General features: G+C 40.6%; 1 protein-coding gene across 1 annotated transcript in view; it reads right to left on the bottom strand.

The window, feature by feature from the left end:
• The window catches only part of HAUS6 (HAUS augmin like complex subunit 6), a gene marked incomplete at both ends in the record, with an annotated part of 38,142 nt that extends 21,763 nt beyond the window's left edge, over window positions 1-16,379 (bottom strand). The window contains 7 exons of the mRNA XM_084237768.1: window positions 745-793; window positions 1,102-1,167; window positions 3,201-3,348; window positions 6,999-7,131; window positions 8,285-8,363; window positions 11,323-11,418; window positions 16,252-16,379. Of these exons, the coding sequence (XP_084093894.1) occupies window positions 745-793; window positions 1,102-1,167; window positions 3,201-3,348; window positions 6,999-7,131; window positions 8,285-8,363; window positions 11,323-11,418; window positions 16,252-16,379 (699 nt within the window). The remainder of the gene's footprint in view (window positions 1-744; window positions 794-1,101; window positions 1,168-3,200; window positions 3,349-6,998; window positions 7,132-8,284; window positions 8,364-11,322; window positions 11,419-16,251) is intronic.
• Between the last annotated feature and the right edge of the window lie 3,112 nt (window positions 16,380-19,491).

Below are 19,491 nucleotides of genomic sequence, written 5' to 3'. Positions count from 1 at the left end.
AAACTGCTCCCTACTGTCATGTCAGCTTCAAAGTGACTTCTCATTTTTCTTCCATACTTACCATCTTCCTTCAATTAATGTATTTTATTTACTGATGAAATTACATTCAAGTTATATACTTCTTGCTGGCTTGAAAGATTTTGAATTAATCATATTAAAAATTGCTTTTGAGGGCCTCCCCTGGTGGCGCAGCGGTTGAGTGCTGGGTTGCGAGGCTGCCCGCAACCTCTGCAGCGCCGGTTCGATCCCCGGCCACGGGTGAGGGTCCCACAAAAAAAAAAAAAAAAAAAAATTGCTTTTGAATATATTTTTTTTTCCATTATATTCAAGCACTTTAGAGGCATCCTGTTACCATCTTTGTATGTATCATTTAGGCGTTAAAAAAAAAAAAGTAACAATGCTACAAAAAGAAATGACAAAAAGAAACTAGAAGTCCAACTGAGAAAGCAAACATTGCACTTTACAAAAGATTAAATTTCTCCCTTCCAAAAGTTGTCTCATAGGCCTCCCTGGTGGCCTTGGGGTTAAGTCTCAGAGCTATTACCTTTAAGGCCTGAGTTCCCTATCCTTCAAGCTGACCCACATGGCACAACAGACCTCTCCCGTTTCACCCACTGCTCCCCTCAGTAGATCCGCCAGTTCTGCTCCCCACTCTGTCTCTGGTTGAATCCTCTCACTCCCCACACCTCTAGCCTACACCCCAGTTCTTCGACATAAAAATTTTTTCTTAAAAAGTTGTCTCACCTTTTGAATTTTCTCTTGTATATTACTTTGGTCATCACAAGGTTCAATTCTAGTTAAAAATTAAATAATCTCATTAGTCATTTTTTTTTAAATCACATAGTAATTTACCATTCTTGATCTGCAAGCCCACCCGCTAACAACCACACTAATTAAAAACACAAATAAAGTTCTAATTCAAAGCACCCATTCTTTAGAAAACTAGACAAGGAATCAGAATTATGTACAATTCCTATCATCATCTAGCTATTGATATGGTATTTTAATTAATGTTTCTAAGACTCTCCATTTCCTTACCTGTAAAACGCAAGAGGTATAAACTAGTATCTAAGGCAATTTTCAGCTCTGAAAGTCACTTACTTTTTCATTTGGTTTTGTTGTCCTATACATTCTGATCTCAAATTCCTTACTTGCTTAACTGACAATCTGCAAGAAAATATACAAAATGACGACTATAATTCCACTTAAAAATAACTGGGTTGACCCACTTTGGTATTTTCCCACTTTTGTATCTTTGCTCATAACCTCTGAGGACCACCCTTCCAAATAAACCAAGCAGCCAGCCAAAGGATTCTAGATTTTCTTTAGGAGTTACAGGAGTGATCTAACATACAGGCTGCTAGTGAGATGGAACAAGACTTCTAGGATCACATACTCCTGACTTTAAATAAAAAACTGACCATCTTAACACTATACTGCACTTATCCTTGTCTCACAAACCTAATGGATAAGTTTAAATGTTCTCTTAAGACAGGCAACATTTCAGTTTTAAAGTAATTTCAAATGATTTTTTAGCTGTAGTTACAGATAAAACAGAATTCTAAAGGTTATCTTACTGTAATTGCTTATGAACCTTGCCTTGTTTAATACTGTAAGGTCAGGTCCTCCTTGGTGGCACAAGGGGTTAAGTCTCAGCACTATGAAGCTATTTGCAGCCACTGCAGTCCCAGCCAGGGAGCTAACCCACAAGATACAGCAGATTCTCCTATCTCACCCACTGCTGCCCTCAACAGTGTATTTCAGTCAATCCGCCTATTCTACTACCCACTCTGTCTGTGGTGAATCCTCTCACCCCCTACACCTCTGGCCTATACCCCAGTTCTTGTATGCATAAATAAATGAAAATAAATCTTTAAAAAATCACATAAAATAAAAAAATGAAACATATGCTCAAAAGATTATTAAGTAGACATTAAGAGTAATACAAGGAATGGCAATATTGAAAAATTTATAGCATGAAATATCAAGAGATACTATGCTTTTGGGCCTCCCTGGTGGCACAGCGGTTGAGCTATTATCTGCAGACTCTGCAGCCTCCGCAGCGCCGGTTCTATCCCGCCAGCAAGTGTCCCACATGGCGCGCAGACCTCTCTTGCCGCGCCTGCTGCTCCCCTCAGCAATGTACTTAGTCGGTCTGCCTGTTCTGCTCCCCACTCTGCCTCTGATGAATTCTCTCACCCTCCCGGGCTTCTGACTGTACCCAGTGCTTGTATATATAAATCAATCAATCAATCAATCAATCAATCAATCAATCCTGGGCCTCCCCAGTGGCACAGCGGTTGAGCCCTGGGTTGCGAAGCTGCCCGCAGCCTCTGCAGCACCGGTTCGCTCCCCGGCTGCTCCCCGGCCACTGGAGGAGGGTCCCACATGGCACGCAGACCTCTCCTGCCACCCACTGCTCCCCTCAGCAGTGTACTTCGGTCCTTCTGCCTGCTCTGCTCCCCGCTCTGAATCTGGTGAATTCTCTCACCCTCCCGCGCTTCTGACTGTACCCAGTGCTTGTATAAATAAATAAATAAATAAATAAATAAATCTTTTAAAATAAATAAATAAGCAAATCTTTAAAAAAAGAGATTGTGCTTTTAAGCACAATAATTACAGCTTTAAAATATATTTCCATGTCAAAAAAGAAAAGAACAGTGAATAAATTAAATTTTTGAACTAAGGTATCTTTTTCTTTTCTCTAAATTCTGATTTACAGAATGCCGAAAGTTTTAAAATAATGTGTCCAAAAATTATCTGGCTTAAAATGGAAACATAACAACTAGGGGGTTTGGAAATAGGCATGGATTGGATTATTAAAGATATATTAGTATTTATTTCAAAAAGATTTAAAAAGATTTATTTTTTAAATAGACTTTTATTTTTTAAATACTTTTTTAAAAAGGTTTATTTTTATTTATTTATGTATATAAGAACTGGGGTTTAGGCCGGAGGTGCGGGGGGTGAGAGGATTCACCAGAGACAGAGTGGGGAGCAGAACAGGCAGATCTACTGAAATGCACTGCTGAGGGGTGCAGCGGGCAAGAAAGGAAAGGTCTGCTGCACCATGTGGGTTAGCTCCCTGACCAGGCTACAGTGGTTGGCAATAGCTTGACAGCATTGAGACTTTAACCCCTGCACCAACAGGGAGGCCCTCAAAATAACTATCATTTTCTAACTTTCAAAGTATTACTTACTGTGCACATTCCTGGTATTTTCGGTTAACACAATCTTGTCTCTGCAAAATTTGTAAAAATCTGTTACGTGCTACATGGCATCTGGCAACACACTTGTGCAAATCTTGTGACTTTACATTAAGTGTCTCTGTAAAATGTATAGAAGAATCTATATAGAATACAAATAAAAGCATAGAAAACTTAGATTTACAAGGTTAACATATATCAAAAATGTTTAGTTTTATTAATTTTAAGATTAACAACTTCATATAACTAAGAACTTCTTAAACGCTGATACACCCTATACACAAGAAGATACAAATAATATCAACAAAAGCAAGAATAATACAGGCAACTATGAAAGCATATCTAAAGTTACTTTATATATAAATGTTTTTAAAGTCCAATTGTCCAAAATATTTATCACACCTTGATATATTGGTATTAACACATTGTGATATATGAGTAACTTCTCTACAGGACCTTTTAACAAAAAAGGAAGAAAATTAATTTAAAGAAATGGTAAGATCACATCACCTCCATTGCTGCCATTAGTTTACTCTTCCTCCTAGTAAGACCAGCAGTATAGGACAACCAAATAAATATAAATCTAATCTCCAATTCTCAAGTAATTCTTGGCACTGTGTGTGTGTGCGCGCGTGTGCACGCGTATGTGCATACTCCTGCATATAAATGTAACACTAATAATCTGACCCTAAAAACAATACATCCAAACATTTAAAAATTCAAGTTTATATGGGTAAGTTTATATTTAAGTTTATATTTATAAGTTTATATCAAGTTTATATTTATAAATATAATAAAGGGGCCTTCCCAGTGGCGCAGCAGGTTGAGTGCAGCGTTTTGAAGCTGTCTGCAGATTCTGCAGCGCATCAATTCCCTGCCAGCCAGGTAGATACCCACATGGCGCAGCAGACGTCTCTGTCTTGCCTGCAGCTCCCCCCAGCAGTGTTTTCAGTCATCTGCCTGGTCTGTTCCCCTCTCTTTCTCTGGTGAATTCTTTCTACCTCCTACGCCTCTGGCCTGTACCCCAGTTCTTGTATAAATAAATAAATCTTTAAACTATATATATATATATATATATAAAATAAAGCCCACTTTAGTATTGCTCAATACAATAAAGATGAATATTCTGTAAAAAAGGGATCACACACTGTATTTAACATTACCAATACATATCCTATCATTACTCCCAAAGAAAGCATCACTTTCTAAATAATTAACAGCGCATTAAGTTTACTGAATCTAGAAGTCACCTAGAGACTAAACATGTTGACTGGAATGGCATTAAATTAGAAGGACAACCCATACTCAGAAGTCTTAAGGCACAATTCAACCACACATATTGCGGCCTTTCTACGCACCTGTGCGTGTAGGGTTTGGAAGAAGCATTGCCTGAAGACAATGGCCCACATCACAAGGCAAGCCTAGGGACACCTAAGTAGCCATTGACTGATTCTGTGACCACGGTCTGAGGTGGTCTGGGAATAGCTCAGAAATTACATCAAGTGCATACCACTACTTACACATGAAGCCCTCCCTGTATAGTTTTATGTATGGTCAACATGTCCCCTCCAGTTCCCCATAATGATTATCCTTTGTTACCCCTGGACTCTATTACTCCTGTTCTTGTCTCATAATCAATCATGCTTGCTTGTTATTACTAATAAATTGCAAGAAGGCTGCTCACAAAGCAGCAGAGTCTTGCCTTGCAAACCTGCTCCACAACTCATCTCTCTCCAGTCGTGTTTCCAATACAACAGATCTCACATAAAATACTCTGGGTTTCATGTAATTAGAGCAGGTCATCCACTAACCAGAAAACTAGTAAAATACTTGTTATTAAATTTAAAATATGCAGATTTTTATAAAGCCAGATCACATGTTTTTAAAAAATCATCACAGAAGATAAACAGGAAAAAATTTTCTATGTCACAGCACAGAAAAGGGATAACTATTGTTCCTACAAATGAAAAAGATCAATAACTTCAGTGAAAAATAGAGAATATGAACACAGAATACAGAAAGATTAAACTGCCCTTAATCATATGAAACAATTTTCAATCTAATAATAAAAAATACATATTAAAACTACCCTGAGATTCCATTTTAGCCTATCAGATCATTAAGAGAAAAACATCTGTCTACACTCAGTGTTGGAATCACTGGGAAAATAAACACCCTCAAAACTCTGGTGTCAGAAGCATGAACTGTCCAATCGCTACAGAAAATAATTTGGTAATAACTAGCAAATTACAACTGCACAATTGCTTTGACCAAACAAATCATCTTTAAGGAATTAAACACACACATATTTAAAATATATAAAGTTTGTTACTGTAGCACTGATTTTATAGCAAAAGATTAAGAAAAAAATTCAAATGTCTTGATTAGAAGACTGATTAAATATATTGTATGTATTATATATAACATATATATAACATGGTATATTCTCCTGCACAGTTCTAAATCTGCAATTTTAAAGAGAAAAAATGAGAATAAAGAAAAATTAAGAAGTTCTATAAAATCATATGTGATGATCTCTAATGATAAACTAAGTGAAAAATGCAAAGATTAAAAAAATTTTAAGATTCAAAACCAGATATACATCACCATTTAGGATTTACAAAAAATTATATACATAATTGCTTGTATTGCTGGTTATACTGGTTGCTTATAGGAAGGGAAATTAGCTAGAGAACAGAGGTGAAAAATGGGCCTTCACCTTTTGAGTTTTGAACCACAAGACTGTATTACTGATTCAAAATAATTAAAGATAGAAGGACATAAAGTGTGTGCATAAAAAAAAGAAAAATCAAAATTTCTGGAAATTGGAAGATGATTGGGGTTTATTGTGTCTTCTCCATATTTTCCTTTCTATATTTTATGAGCAGAAACAAATTAAGCAGAGCAGCATATTGAATGAGCTACAAATAGTATCCTTTTAAAGCTTAGCTCAAAAGCCAATATTTTGTTTCTATGAATTAGCAAATAGATCAAATCCCTTTAAAACAGCAATTTCTAACAAAAAAAAAATTCCAACAAACTGCCAGTAGCCAAAATAATTTTCAAGTACGTTCAGCTCATTTAACCCAATTTATTAGTGGTAAACCATAACCTACAGGTCTATTCTAGACTGTTGCTCTTTTGTGAGGCCAGTAAATTAGGAATGCTCTCTACTTTTTTTTTTTTGTAATGATTTGTTTTATTTATTTATTTATACAAGCACTGGGTACAGTCAGAGGCGCGGGAGGGTGAGAGAATTCACCAGAGCAAGAGCAGGGAGCAGAGCAGGCAGAAGGACCAAGTACACTGCTGAGGGGAGTAGCGGGCGGCAGGAGAGGTCTGCGTGCCATGTAGGACCCTCCTCCAGTGGCCGGGGAGCAGCCGGGAATCGAACCAGCGCTGAAGAGGCTGCGCTCAACCGCTGCGCCACCGGGGAGGCCCAAGGAATGCTCTCTACTTTTTAAAGGATTACTAACACCACCACAAAAAGATGTATGTGTCAGAGAGATCTCATGTGGTCTTCAAAACCCAAAATATCTGGCCTTACATAAGAAATGGTTTCCAACCTCTGTACTAGTACTTAATGAAATAACCTGAAAAATTACTTATGTTCATTATAAAAGGATTTCAAACTGCAGTTCCAGTACAACATTAGCTACTTGTCTTTCAATGTAAATTAGTATTTTTAACTTATGTTGCTTTACTAAACATGCAAATTATAAAGAACAATAAAGATAAAAGAATCAAAGCAAAAAAAAAAAAAAAAAAACTCCTGCTACAAGTTTAACTTACTTTTAGAATTGGATTTAATGTATTTTATTACAACAAATCTTGCAAAATGATACATCAGATGGATAAATTTAGAACCACCAGGAGAAAGAAATAGTGAACCAACAACTTGAGGAAAGTTACTTCCACATTCAGCCTATGGAAAAAAGAAAGATGATGACTTGAAGACCTTATCAACAATAACCCTTATATTTACTTACATCATATAGTTTTCAAAGCAAAATAGGGTTGATCAGTATTATTTATTTTAACAAGTTGAATTTCTAAATCATTCTAAAGTCTCGGTGAATTTGGTCACAAAAAAATAATTGCTGGGCAAAGCTATAATAAATGACACTATCTGGGGATACAAGCTAAAATAATCTATGGTCAAAACTTTTTTTAGGGCCTCCCCAGTGGCACAGCGGTTGGGCGCTGGGTTGTGAAGCTGCCCGCAGCCTCTGCAGCGCCAGTTTGATCCCGGCCACGAGGCGAGGGTCCCACATGGCGCGCAGACCTCTCCTGCCATTCGCTGCTCCCCTCAGCAGTGTACTTCATCACTCTGCCTGCTCTGCTCCCTGCTCTGGCTCTGGTGAATTCTCTCACCCTCCCGTGCCTCTGACTGTACCCAGTGCTTGTATAAATAAATAAATAAATCTTTAAAAAGAAAAAAAAAACTTTAAACAAAAATTGTGATATGAACTCCTGGGAGCTCTAAAACCTATTTCCATTGCATCTAGCTAGCAAAGCTTTTTCTGAGAAATATGGAACCCCAATCGGGCAATCCTGGTGGTGCAGTTTAGGATTAAAGACACAGCGCTATCAAGCGATCCCCAGCCATTGCACCATGAATTTGATTCCCAACCAGGGAGCTAACCCACATGGCACAGACATCGCCTGTCTTGCCCGCTCCGATCCTCAGCAGTGTATTTCAGTAGATCTGCCTGTTCTGTTCCCCACTCTGTCTCTGGTGAATCCTCTTACCCCCCGCACCTCAGTGCGGGGAGCCCCAGTAAAAAAGTGTTATTCAAATTAAATATCCTTGGTTGTTCCATTAGCATGAAAGCACTTGAAAAGATTTCCCCTCTAAAAAAAATTAATGTCAGTCTGCCTGTTCTGCTCCCCATTCTGTCTCTGGTGAATCCTCTCACCCTCCCATGCCTCTGGCCTGTACCCCAGCTATTGTATAAATAAAAAATAAATCTTTAAAAAAAAAAAAAAGAAGCAGCAGCAGTGGGCAAGACAAGAGGTCTACTGCGCCTAGTCCTTAACTTCTTAAAGTCTACATCTTCCAGAAAGAGAATACTTACAGAAATCTTTTTTAACCATTCACAACAATGTTTCCGAAATTCAGTATCACTTTTTTGGTCAAATGGCGGCCAACAATGTCTTAAAAACAAAAATAAAAGCATTAAAATTATGAGTAAAAAAAAACTCAGCAAAATTAAAAAGTTTTAACGTTATCTCCTATACTAGAAACATTAATGCTAAATGAATTAAGATTAACATTCTTAGATTTCAACTGAAGAGAAACAGCAATCCTATGAGAAACTAGGTCTTTCTCTTTTATAAATATGCCTAGGGTTCGGTTCAGTTTAATGCAAATAACAATGAATATGCATGTTAAGTGAAGAAATTAATCACTATTAAATTACTAAAAATAAGCTGAAGCCAATACTGTGGACTCAAAGGACTAATTCGTAAAATAGTATAAATAGGGCCTCCCTGGTGGCGCAGGCAATTGAGCACTGTGCTATGAGGCTGTTCGCAGCCTCTGCAGTGTGAGTTCAATCCCAGCCGGCCAGTGAGAATCCCACATGTAACAGCAGACCTCTCTTGTCTCATCCGCTTCTCCCCTCAGCAGTGTATTTCGTCAGTCTGCCTGTTCTGTTCCCCACTCTATCTCTGGTAAATCCTCTCACCCTCCCACACATCTGGCTTGTACCCCAGCTCTAGTATAAATAAATCTTTAAAAATAAAAAACAGCATAAATAAATTAGAATATTAAGCCTAAGAGAGAGAAACAAATGGTTATATATAAAAAGCACAGGAGAAAGAATGGCATGAGAGTTTGACTCCTACAGATCACCCATACCTTAGCAAATGCTATTGTTTTATCAATAAACAATTTCAGAAAATTGTTTAAGTAAAATTTTATTTCACCTTTAGTCAAAAGTAACAGACTTCAAAATTTCTATTACTTTCCCTTAGTAATCAATTTTGTCTAAATTCTTTTTTTTTTTTTTTTTTGGTGGGACCCTCGCCAGCAGCCAGGGAACTAACTGGTGCTACAGAGGCTGTGGGCAGCCTCGCATCCCAGCACTCAACCGCTGTGCCACCAGGGGAGGCCCAATTTTGTCTAAATTTTTATACTAAGTAATGATTTGTTTTGGGGGACCATTTTTTTGTATTTCTAAAATACCACATACATTCTATATTCACAGGAAAAACTAAGTATGCATACAAAGAAAGCTGAAATATTAGAATGTCAACAGTGGTGTTCTTATTTCCTTCTCATATTTCTGTATTTTCTGAATTGCTTAAAATAAGCTGTGTTTTGTTTGTAATCAGGGCAAAAAATCTGTTTATTTAGACTGAGGAAGCCATATACATTCATGACAGGAATTTCAAAAAATGTTTCAAATATAACTCTTCTCCTGGTCACTCATAACTTTCAGTAAACACAAACAATTAAGAATAAATTATCGGGCCTCCCCAGTGGCGCTGCGGTTGAGCGCTGGGTTGCGAAGCTGCCCGCAGCCTCTGCAGCACCGGTTCGATCCCCGGCCACTGGGTGAGGGTCCCACATGGCACGCAGACCTCTCCTGCTGCCCGCTGCTCCCTCAGCAGTGTACTTCTTCAGTCTGCCTGTTCTGTTCCCCACTCTGGCTCTGGTGAATTCTCTCACCCTCCCGTGCTTCCGACTGTACCCAGTGCTTGTATAAATAAATTTAAAAAAAAAAAATAGAATTTAAATAATCAAAAATAATGCCTTAAACAATAAACTAATGTGTACTTTATATATGTGGGTAATGGCACAATATAAAAATTAAAACAAATGTGAACATTTATCAGACATAAGGAACCCAAATTACATGCAAAATAACTTGGAACCAAAGTTAGTGGGTGTTCACATTTTTGTTCCCTTAAAGGCCTCCCTGGTGGCACAAGGGGTTAAGCACCACACTGTGAAGCAATCCGCAGCCTCTGCAGCACAAGTTCGATACCTGGTCGGCCAGGGAGCAACCCACATGGCGAGGCAGACCTCTCCTGTCTGCCCGACTGCTCCCCTCAGCAGTATATTTCAGTCCGTCTGCCTGTTCTGTTCCCCACTCTGTCTCTGGTGAATCCTCTCACCCCCCTGCATCACTGGCTTGTACCCCAGCTCTTGCATACATAAATTAAAAAAAAAAAAACCACTTAGTACTCGGCAGTATATAATAGGCTGACCTTAACAGAAATGATTTTTGATTATAGCACCTGACAATTTATTTATCACTGACAAAACAAAAAGGATTTACAGAGACCTAGAGAGGAACATTACAAAAAATAAGTAACACTTCCTGCAAGAAAACAAGTAAGGCATGAGGCACTTAGCAAAAATCAAGTAAATAGGGCCTCCCTGGTGGCGCAGGGGTAAGACGCAGCACTATGAAGGTACCCTCAGCCACTGCAGCACAAGTTTGATCCCTGGTCAGGGAGGTGACCCATATGGCACAGCAGGCCTCTCCTGTCTTGCCCGCTGCTCCCCACAGCAGTGTATTTCAGCCAATCCACCTGTTCTGTTTCCCACACTGTCTCTGGTGAATCCTCTCATCCTCCCATACTTCTGGCCGGTACCCAGTTTTTGTATGCATAAATAAATAAACCTTAAAAAAAACAAAAAAAAAAGTAAATATAAAAGGTAAAAATCAAGAATATAAATTGGCACTAGTTGTTCTGCCTAATAATTCAAAGAATGAAGAATGTTAAGAAGTAATTTTATTAATAAAATTTGTTTTATCTAGGGTACACAATGATTATAAGATACATGATTTTAAGATAAGTTTCAAAGGAAATCACTCAGGTTTATAAATGTTAAGCACTAAATTTATAAGACTCAAACTTGATTTCTGTAACATCTATTCAAAATAATAGTCAAAAGCCAAATTTGAAATTCTGTTTTTTTTTTTTTAAGATGTATTTTTTATTATGTAGTGCTGCAGTGGCTGGCGATAGCTTGATGGTGCTGCCCTAACTCCTCGCACCACGAGGGAGGCCCCCGAAATTCTGGTTTATATCAAGTCACAGTTCTTTTTCAAATTTAAGAATGACTACTTACAAAAAGAAAATGAAATAACTTGCTTACCTGAAAACTTCTTTGGTGAGAGACTGGTCTAGCGTTTGAAACAAAAAGTAAGAAACTATCTGAAAGGCATCACGGTTCAGCTTGTCAAACATATTCCTAGTGGTTTAAAAAGAACAGAAACAGGTAAACAGAAAGGAAAATGGTTTTTATACAATTAAACATCAAAAGTTGCGTAAAAATTTGACTTTCTTCAAAAGGTCAAGGCTAACAAATTTTTCTCATTCATGCACAAAAATAGCTAATTTTTACTAACTTTGCTATTTGACAAATATTAAACAATACATAGGCATAACTCACCTAATCTTCACCACAATCATGAGGTTAAGTACTGTGCAAGCTGTTTTAACATGGATAATTTTATTTAACCCCAATGACAATAGAAAGGAATGTGACTATCTTCATTAAACAGAAGTGGAAATGGAAGAGCAGTGATTTGACATATGTCATCTGCCCCCTAATCTAGGGCTTTTACCACTAGATATCATCCCCCAAACCATTCTTATAATTCTAGCAAGTCTCTTAGAATTTTAATTGCCTTGATTTCCCTAACTTATCAAGACAAAGTATAAACAAATACACTATGTTTTTAAAAAAAATAAAATAAAAACTAAACCTTGTAAGAAATGTCACACAGCTATAAGGAATGGAGAGTTAACACAAAGGAGGCCTGGAAGCCACTGGGTCATCCACTGCTCTGTGCTCACTGTGCCATCCTTACACCCTTCTCCTGAGGCCAGAACTATGCTGATATCCAGCAGGACATGCAAAACTCAGGCTTCCGGCACTGTGGGAGCCCAGAAAATGGAGAGTTCCTTGTACTTCACCTAGGACAGCAAACAGCTGATGGAGATTAGAAACCACTTGACCACATTTTGTTGCAAGGATTTTAAGATTAACTTTGATAATTTCCCAGGCAAAATAAGTGGAACTTGGCATGGAGATATGGCCACCATATTTCAAAGTCCTGGCAATGAAGAATAAAACAGCATGGAAAATAAAATGAAGGAATTTCATTTCTAGTTAAGTAAAAATGGGATAAAGATGGACTGTATAACCTAACAGAAATTAATGTTTACACTCAAGAAGGAAAAGAACTTGTCAAAGTTACCAGGAAAAAAAAAAATTTGAGAGTTCTCCCTTACCCCCAAGTATAAAAAGGGCCTGTGCATGGTTACAAAAAGAGAACTTATTGGAATTATGAAATATCAAAACAAGTTAAGAGGAAAGGAACCAAATAACTATAAAGCAAAGGTATCAAAAGAAACTGAACACATTATCAAAAAGAGGGCAAAACTTATAAGAACATAATAGAGTAGGACCTCCCTGGTGGCATAAGGGGTTAAGATGCAACCTATGAAGCTCTCCACAGCCACTTCAGCATGAGTTCGATCCCCTGGCAGGGAGCTACCCACATGGCACAGCAGATCTCTCCTGACTTGCCCGCTGCTCCCCTCAGCAGTGTACTTCAGTCAATCTGCCTGTTCTGTTTCCCACTCTGTCTCTGGTGAATCCTCTCACCACCCCACCCCCCCGCACCTCCGGCCTGTACCCCAGTTCTTGTATGAATAAATGAATCTTAAAAAAAAAAAAAGAACATAACAGGATGTATCTACAGATATTCTATGCACTAATAAAATATTTCTAACATTTAGAATAGGAATCCAGGATATATTTTCAACAAAGATCTGAAGGGGTATCTCTGAATGGGCATTTCACTTGGATGATTCCTTGCTTTCAAATTCCAAAAAGTAACTGGTTTAGGAGGTAGGCAATTAAAAAGAGCACAGGGATGCCTGACCAAATGGATGTTACGTACTCCTTGTAAACACATAAAGCAATTTTCTTGAGTTGAAAAACAAAATTAACATTAACGTTCCTATGCTCATCCAAATGTCAAGCAACTTTTTAAGTCTTTAGAATGTTTTTATTCCTCAGTGACCACAAATGAAATTCCTACCTCTTTTCATCTCTCAAATCTGTTTTCAGTGTCCTATTCTCCTGGACACCTACTGTAATTTTTAATATTTGTTGAAGGGTTAATATTTGTTGAAGGTTCACCCACTAAACAGAAATTCTGTAAGGGAAAAATCTGTGTCTATTCTGTTCGCTACTATATTCCCAGATCTAACACTATGCTCAATATGTTTCTATTTGCACTACCAACTTAGTTCAGGCCTATCTGCAAAGCCCCAGATCCCCCTTAATTGCATTCTCTGTAATGCAACCGGAATAATTTTTACAAAATGCAAATCTTTTGAGCAAATAGCTAGGCATGAACTTGCTGAATCATGTTAAGTATGTTTCCAATTTTACAAGGAAAGTAGTTACACAACTCCAGAAACAAGACAAAAACCAGAATTACACACCAAAAAGAATTAATTTTACCATATTTAAATACATGAATAAGAAATAAAGGAATTAAGTAAGGGCCTCCCTGGTGGCACAGCGGTTGAGCGCTGGGCTGCAAAGCTGCCCGCAGCCTCTGCAGCACCAGACCGCTGGCGAGGGTCCCACATCGTGCCGAGGGTCCCACATCGTGCCGCCGGCTGCTCCCCTCAGCAGTGTACTTTGTCAGTCTGCCTGTTCTGTGCTCCGCTCTGCCTCTGGTGAATTCTCTCACCCTCCTGCGTTTCTGACTGTACCCAGTGCTTGTATGTATAGATAGATAGATAGATAGATAGATAGATAGATAGATAGATAGATAGATAGATAAATAATCTTTAAAAAAAAAAAGAAGTAAATGTGATGTCACATTCATGCTTTTACATGGTGTATCTCTCCCTATGTCTGAAATGACTGTTATTAAACATAAGGGGTAAAACTATCTGTGACAGGAGAAAAAAGAAAAAAACCTACCATGACTGGACCAGAATTTGACATATTTTAATTTATTTCCAGTCAGAAAGCAGACTGGAATTTAAAAAAACAAAAATTAAATTAAATTTTAAAAAAAAGAGAGAGAGAAAACTAGGAATGTGAAAAAAAATTGGAGAGAAGGAAGCAGAAGCAATGGGATCCATTCTCAGTGGAGGCCTGGAAAACCTTTAAGCTGCTGGGCCTCCCTGGTGGCGCAGTGGATTGAGCGCAGCACTGTTAAGCTGTCCACAGCCTCTGCAGCACGGGTTCGATTCCTAGCCGGCCAGGGATATACCCACATGGTGCAGCAGACCTCTCCTGTCTCACTCACTGCTCCCCTCAAGCAGTTTACTTCGGTCCTTCTGCCTGTTCTGCTCCCTGCTCTGTCTCTGGTGAATTCTCTTACCCTCCCGTGCCTCTGGCCTGTACCCCAGTGCTTGTATAAATAAACAAATCTTAAAAAAAAAAAAGCTTTAAGCTTCTCCACCAGTACGCAGAAACAAGATTGTGCAGACCACATCAACCCTTGTTAGACAAACGGAATACTGTATTTACTAATACATAACCATAAGTTGATGCTATCTAGTGGTTGTCTATTTTTAGAAGACTTTTAGACAAAGTACTTTTATTATAAGCAGTAGTAACTTTTAAAGTTACCAAACAAATTTCAGCACTAAACCCAGACAATAAAGTAGTTCTAATAAAGCTGAAAAAAAATCAAGGGGGCAGTGAAGGCTAGAAAGGTAGTAAATTGTAGATGAGCTAATTACTTTTGAAAGTACAGCTACCTTCATTGTGAAATTACATAATGGAAAATCAAGTGGTATTTTAGAGACTGATACATCAAGATAGAGATTTAACTACATTATTAAAATACCACCAGGCCTCCCTGGTGGCACAAGGGGTTAAGATGCAACCTATGAAGTTGTCTGCAGCACGAGTTCAATCCCCTGCCAGGGAGCTACCCACATGGTGCAGCAGACCTCTCCTGACTTGCCCACTGCTCCCCTCAGCAGTGTACTCCAGTCAATCTGTCTGTTCTGTTCCCCACCCTGTCTCTGGTGAATCTTCTCACCCTCTGCACATCTGGCCTGTACCCCAGCTCTTGTAGGTATAAATAAAAATAAATAAATAAAAATAAGATACTGTCGCTGGAATGTGAGAAACAATTACAAAAGTCACTTCGGACTAACAGGAGAATCTATGTATACCACATTTCTCCTGGCCTGCAATGATAAAGAATTTGGGTGTTGCCTAAAGTTGACAAAAACAAATATTTCGATTTACAATTATCACACTAATGTTATTGGCAAAGTAGGGAAGGAGCTTTTCCTTTTCATCTTTTTTTTTTAAATATTTATTTATTTATGCATACAAGAGCTGGAGTACAGGCCAGGGGTGGGGGGGGGTGTGTGAGAGGATTCACCAGAGACAGAGTGGGGAACAGAACAGGCCTACTGACCGAAACACACTGCTGAGGGGAGCAGCGGACAAGACAGGAGAGGTCTACCTCACCATGTGGGTTTCTCCCTCGCCGGCCGGGAATCTAACTAATTCTTCAGAGGCTGCGGGTTGCTTCATAGTGTGGTGCTTCACCCCTTGCGCCACCAGGGAGGCCCTTCCTTTTCATCTTAATACCCTTCTGGCTTTTGCTAACCGTGCTTAGCTTTCTAACTCAACCCACAAAAATTACAAACTAAACAGCAACCTACTTCAAAGGTTCCTTTGCACCCTAAACGTGCCGGCACATACTGGTGCCCCGTCCTTCCACTCCCAACTAGCCACCTCTCGACTTCACAGACCACCCCGCCTCGCGGACAAAATTAAGCTGCCCCTCTAGGGCGGCTCCGCCTGCAGTCGCTACTGCCCTCCAAAGAGCTCCTGGCAAGGCTCGGGAACCGATACAGACCAGGCTGGCAGGAAACTGGGGCACGGGCTTTGCACCCAGTGCCCAGCACCCAGGAAACACCAGACGAAATGTTCATCAACGCGAAGGGGCGCGAGAGGATGGGTCACTCCATTGTCTGCGGCTCAGGCTCCCCCGCCCCGCCGGCCCCGGACCCGGCTCCTTACACTCCGAGATGCGTGTGCGAAACGATCTTTCCGCTGGCGACAGTCGCCGGACCTGGCTCGAAGCCGAGCCCTTGCAGATACATCCAGAGATGCGCCTTCTCGAACGAGGTGACCCAGGCCGAGCTCATGTTCGCGGCCGGCGGTGTGTCACCGCCAAGGGGAAGCACAGGCCCAGCGACTCCAAGGGCCCTCAAGCCCCTTCCCTACCGGCTGCCGGAGGTGACGGCGGCCCCTCCATTGCCACGGCCTGCTCCTCTCTCGCCCGGAGGCATTTCGCCTCAAACGGCCGTTGTCTCCAAGGAGTGGCGCCTCTAACTGTGCCGCAGTACCGCCGCCCAAGCTTAGCCACCGCAAACCGAGACTCCCGCGCTTCCAGAAAAGCTTCCGGGTAAAAGAGAGACTTCCGCGCCCACTAGAAGTCCCGCCAGGCAGTGCGCTCTTCTCTCGTCCGTCCCTGCCGGCTCAGTCGAGATACTACAAGACCCACAATGCATTGCTCAGTCGAGAAACTACAAGACCCACAATGCATTGCGTGACCATTGGCCCTTTGTGCGCGTGCGTACTTAGGCAGTCGCTAGGGAACTTTAGGTGTCAGTTTCTGGTCTCTGCAGTTTCTTTTTTTTTTTTGAAGATTTATTTATTTATGCATACAAGAACTGGGATATAGGTCAGAGGTGCAGGGGGTGAGAGGATTCACCAGAGACAGAGTGGGGAACAGGACAGGGAGATTGACTGAACTACACTGCTGAGGGGAGCAGCAGGCAAGTGAGGAGAGGTTTGCTGCATCATGTGGGTCACCTCCCTGGCGGGGGTCGAGCTCGTGCTGCAGTGGCTGCGGACAGCTTCATAGCTTGCGTCTTAACCCCTTGCGCCACCAGGGAGGCCCTCATTGCAGTTTCTTTTGCTTACTTAGACCTGTTGTGATAGATGAAAACCACAGATTGAAGCTAGTGGCTTGGTGGAGAAGGGAAAGTAGTGGTGTTATAGGACAGGGAGAGGGGCAGCCCAAACCCCGCAAACCTGCCTATTCTACATGGGTTCTGCCATCCGCCGCATCAACACAAAACATATGAGACGTTAATGGGAAGGAACTTTAATAAAACTAGGAAATAATAAAGGTAAGGCAAAGAGTCTAGTTTCTAAGTGAAGCACCCAAAGTTACCCGTCCCCTCGTGGGTAAAAGTCCATCCAAATGGGATTGGCCCAGAGCAAGGCCCCAAAGCCTGCCACAAGTCTAAAGCATCTTCCAGTGGGGACCCACAGAAAAGGGTCACAAACAAGGAGACAAGCCCGGAAGGAAAAGAGCAAAATCAACATCAAGATAAAAGCTGCCATTGTCACCTCCCCATGGGTCTCACCCACATCTGTGTCACCCAGTCTACGACCAAAAGACAAGCGCAGTTTCTTCACGTGTCTCTAGGCTCCATGAGCCTCCTCCAGGTCTCCTGGCTCCATCCTGCTTCCTTCCTCAGTCTCTTCTGCAGCTTCTCCTCTCCCTACTCAGCTCCACCCTCCCTTGGGTGGGGCAGGGAACCTCCCCCTTTCCTGGGGACCACCCTGTTACAGTGGGTTCCATCTTCAGCTATTCTCAGTAGTTGTGTGACCCTGTTTAAGTCTCCTAACCTCTCAATCAGGTCTATATTAGCAAAATCATTTAGGTCCTCTGCTGCTGAATGTGCCTTGCAACTTGCTCTATCTGAAATCTAATTCTTCCCTAATCATCATACAGTTTCCCTCTCAGCAGCCCTCTTGGTGATTTTTCTTTTCCACAACCTATATACAATATAGGGGCTGAAAATGTGATGGTTGTTCTACTTACTTCTGTTGTTATCACAGGCAATTATTGCCTCACTAATATCTGTGCCTCCTCCGAAGTTTATGCTCACCCACAAATTTTCCTTTTGCAGTTTTTCTATGAAATTTCCGGATGGCTGAATCTCATTCTGATAAGATTTAGCACTTAATTCTCTGTCTCTCCAACATTATTACTCCAGAGATCATCTTCAGTGGTTTTGATGAAGGACAAGAATAGAAAAACTGGAAAGGAAGCCTCACAAGACTAAAACCTGACTCACACAAGGAGGTGAGGGTGGGGGTGGGGGGAAAAACATGACTATTAACCCAGCTGTAGAGGTTGTGACCCTTAGGCACCAATGCCTTATCACAAGGCATGAGACCCAAGCAGGATCAGATGCTATAGGAAATGGAGCACAGGCCTGAAGGTAAAGATGTGGAGATTGGTCCCACCCTGGAATCTTTAGTCCATTTCGAGTTTTCCCTGTTACCGAACATCAGCAACAAGCAGGCCACTCCACGGAGGACTGACCCCTCCCAAAGAGAAAAGGAATATATCAGTACAGTCTCCGCACAGGCTTGGTGCAGCACTCCCTCTGCCCACCTGTGACTATGGAGGTACTTCTTTTTTTTTTTTTTTTTTTATAGAGGCATGTTTTATTTATTTATTTGTTTGTTTGTTTGTTTGTTTTGTTTGTTTGTTTTGTTTGTTTATACAAGCACTGGGTACAGTCAGAAGCGTGGGAGGGTGAGAGAATTCACCAGAGCCAGAGTGGGGAGCAGAGCAGGCAGAGGGACCGAAGTACACTGCTGAGGGGAGCAGCGGACGGCAGGAGAGGGCTGCGCGCCTCTGGTGGCCAGGGAGCAGCCGGGGATCGAACTGGCGCCACAGAGGCCGCGGGCAGCTTCACAACCCAGCGCTCAACCGCTGCGCCACTGGGGAGGCCCTGGAGGTGCTTCTTTTCACCAACTCTCTCCCTCATCAAATACAAATATCCATAAGTTCATTTATATGAACACATTCTCATTTTTATGGTAATTATTTCCTTGTGTTGTTTTGCAGTTTTACTACTTAAATGTGCTTCCACCAGACACTGTACTGCACTCTTTTTTATATTTGTCTTGCCTTCTTTCTTTTAGTCTTTTAAAAAAACAGCGTAATTTAATATACAGGTTCTCCAACATCCATACCTCTCCTCTTATAATTTATCTATTGAAGAACTGGAGCTATCTGACCTAAAAAATTTCCCACAGTCTGGGTTTTACTGATTGTATTCTCATGGTAGACTCAACATATCTTTAATCTCTTTATTTCTTTCAAATTGGCATCTGGATCCAGAGGATTGATCAAACTCTGGTATGACCTCTTTGGAAAGACTAGAAATGATGGTTGGTGCATGCTTTATCACCAAGCAACACATAATAGCTTTATGCCATTATCAGGCA

The sequence above is a fragment of the Talpa europaea genome (genome assembly GCF_964194135.1).
Source record: "Talpa europaea genome assembly, chromosome: 7".
In the NCBI taxonomy this organism is placed as follows: domain Eukaryota; kingdom Metazoa; phylum Chordata; class Mammalia; order Eulipotyphla; family Talpidae; genus Talpa; species Talpa europaea.
This window is presented reverse-complemented; position numbering and strand designations above follow the sequence as displayed.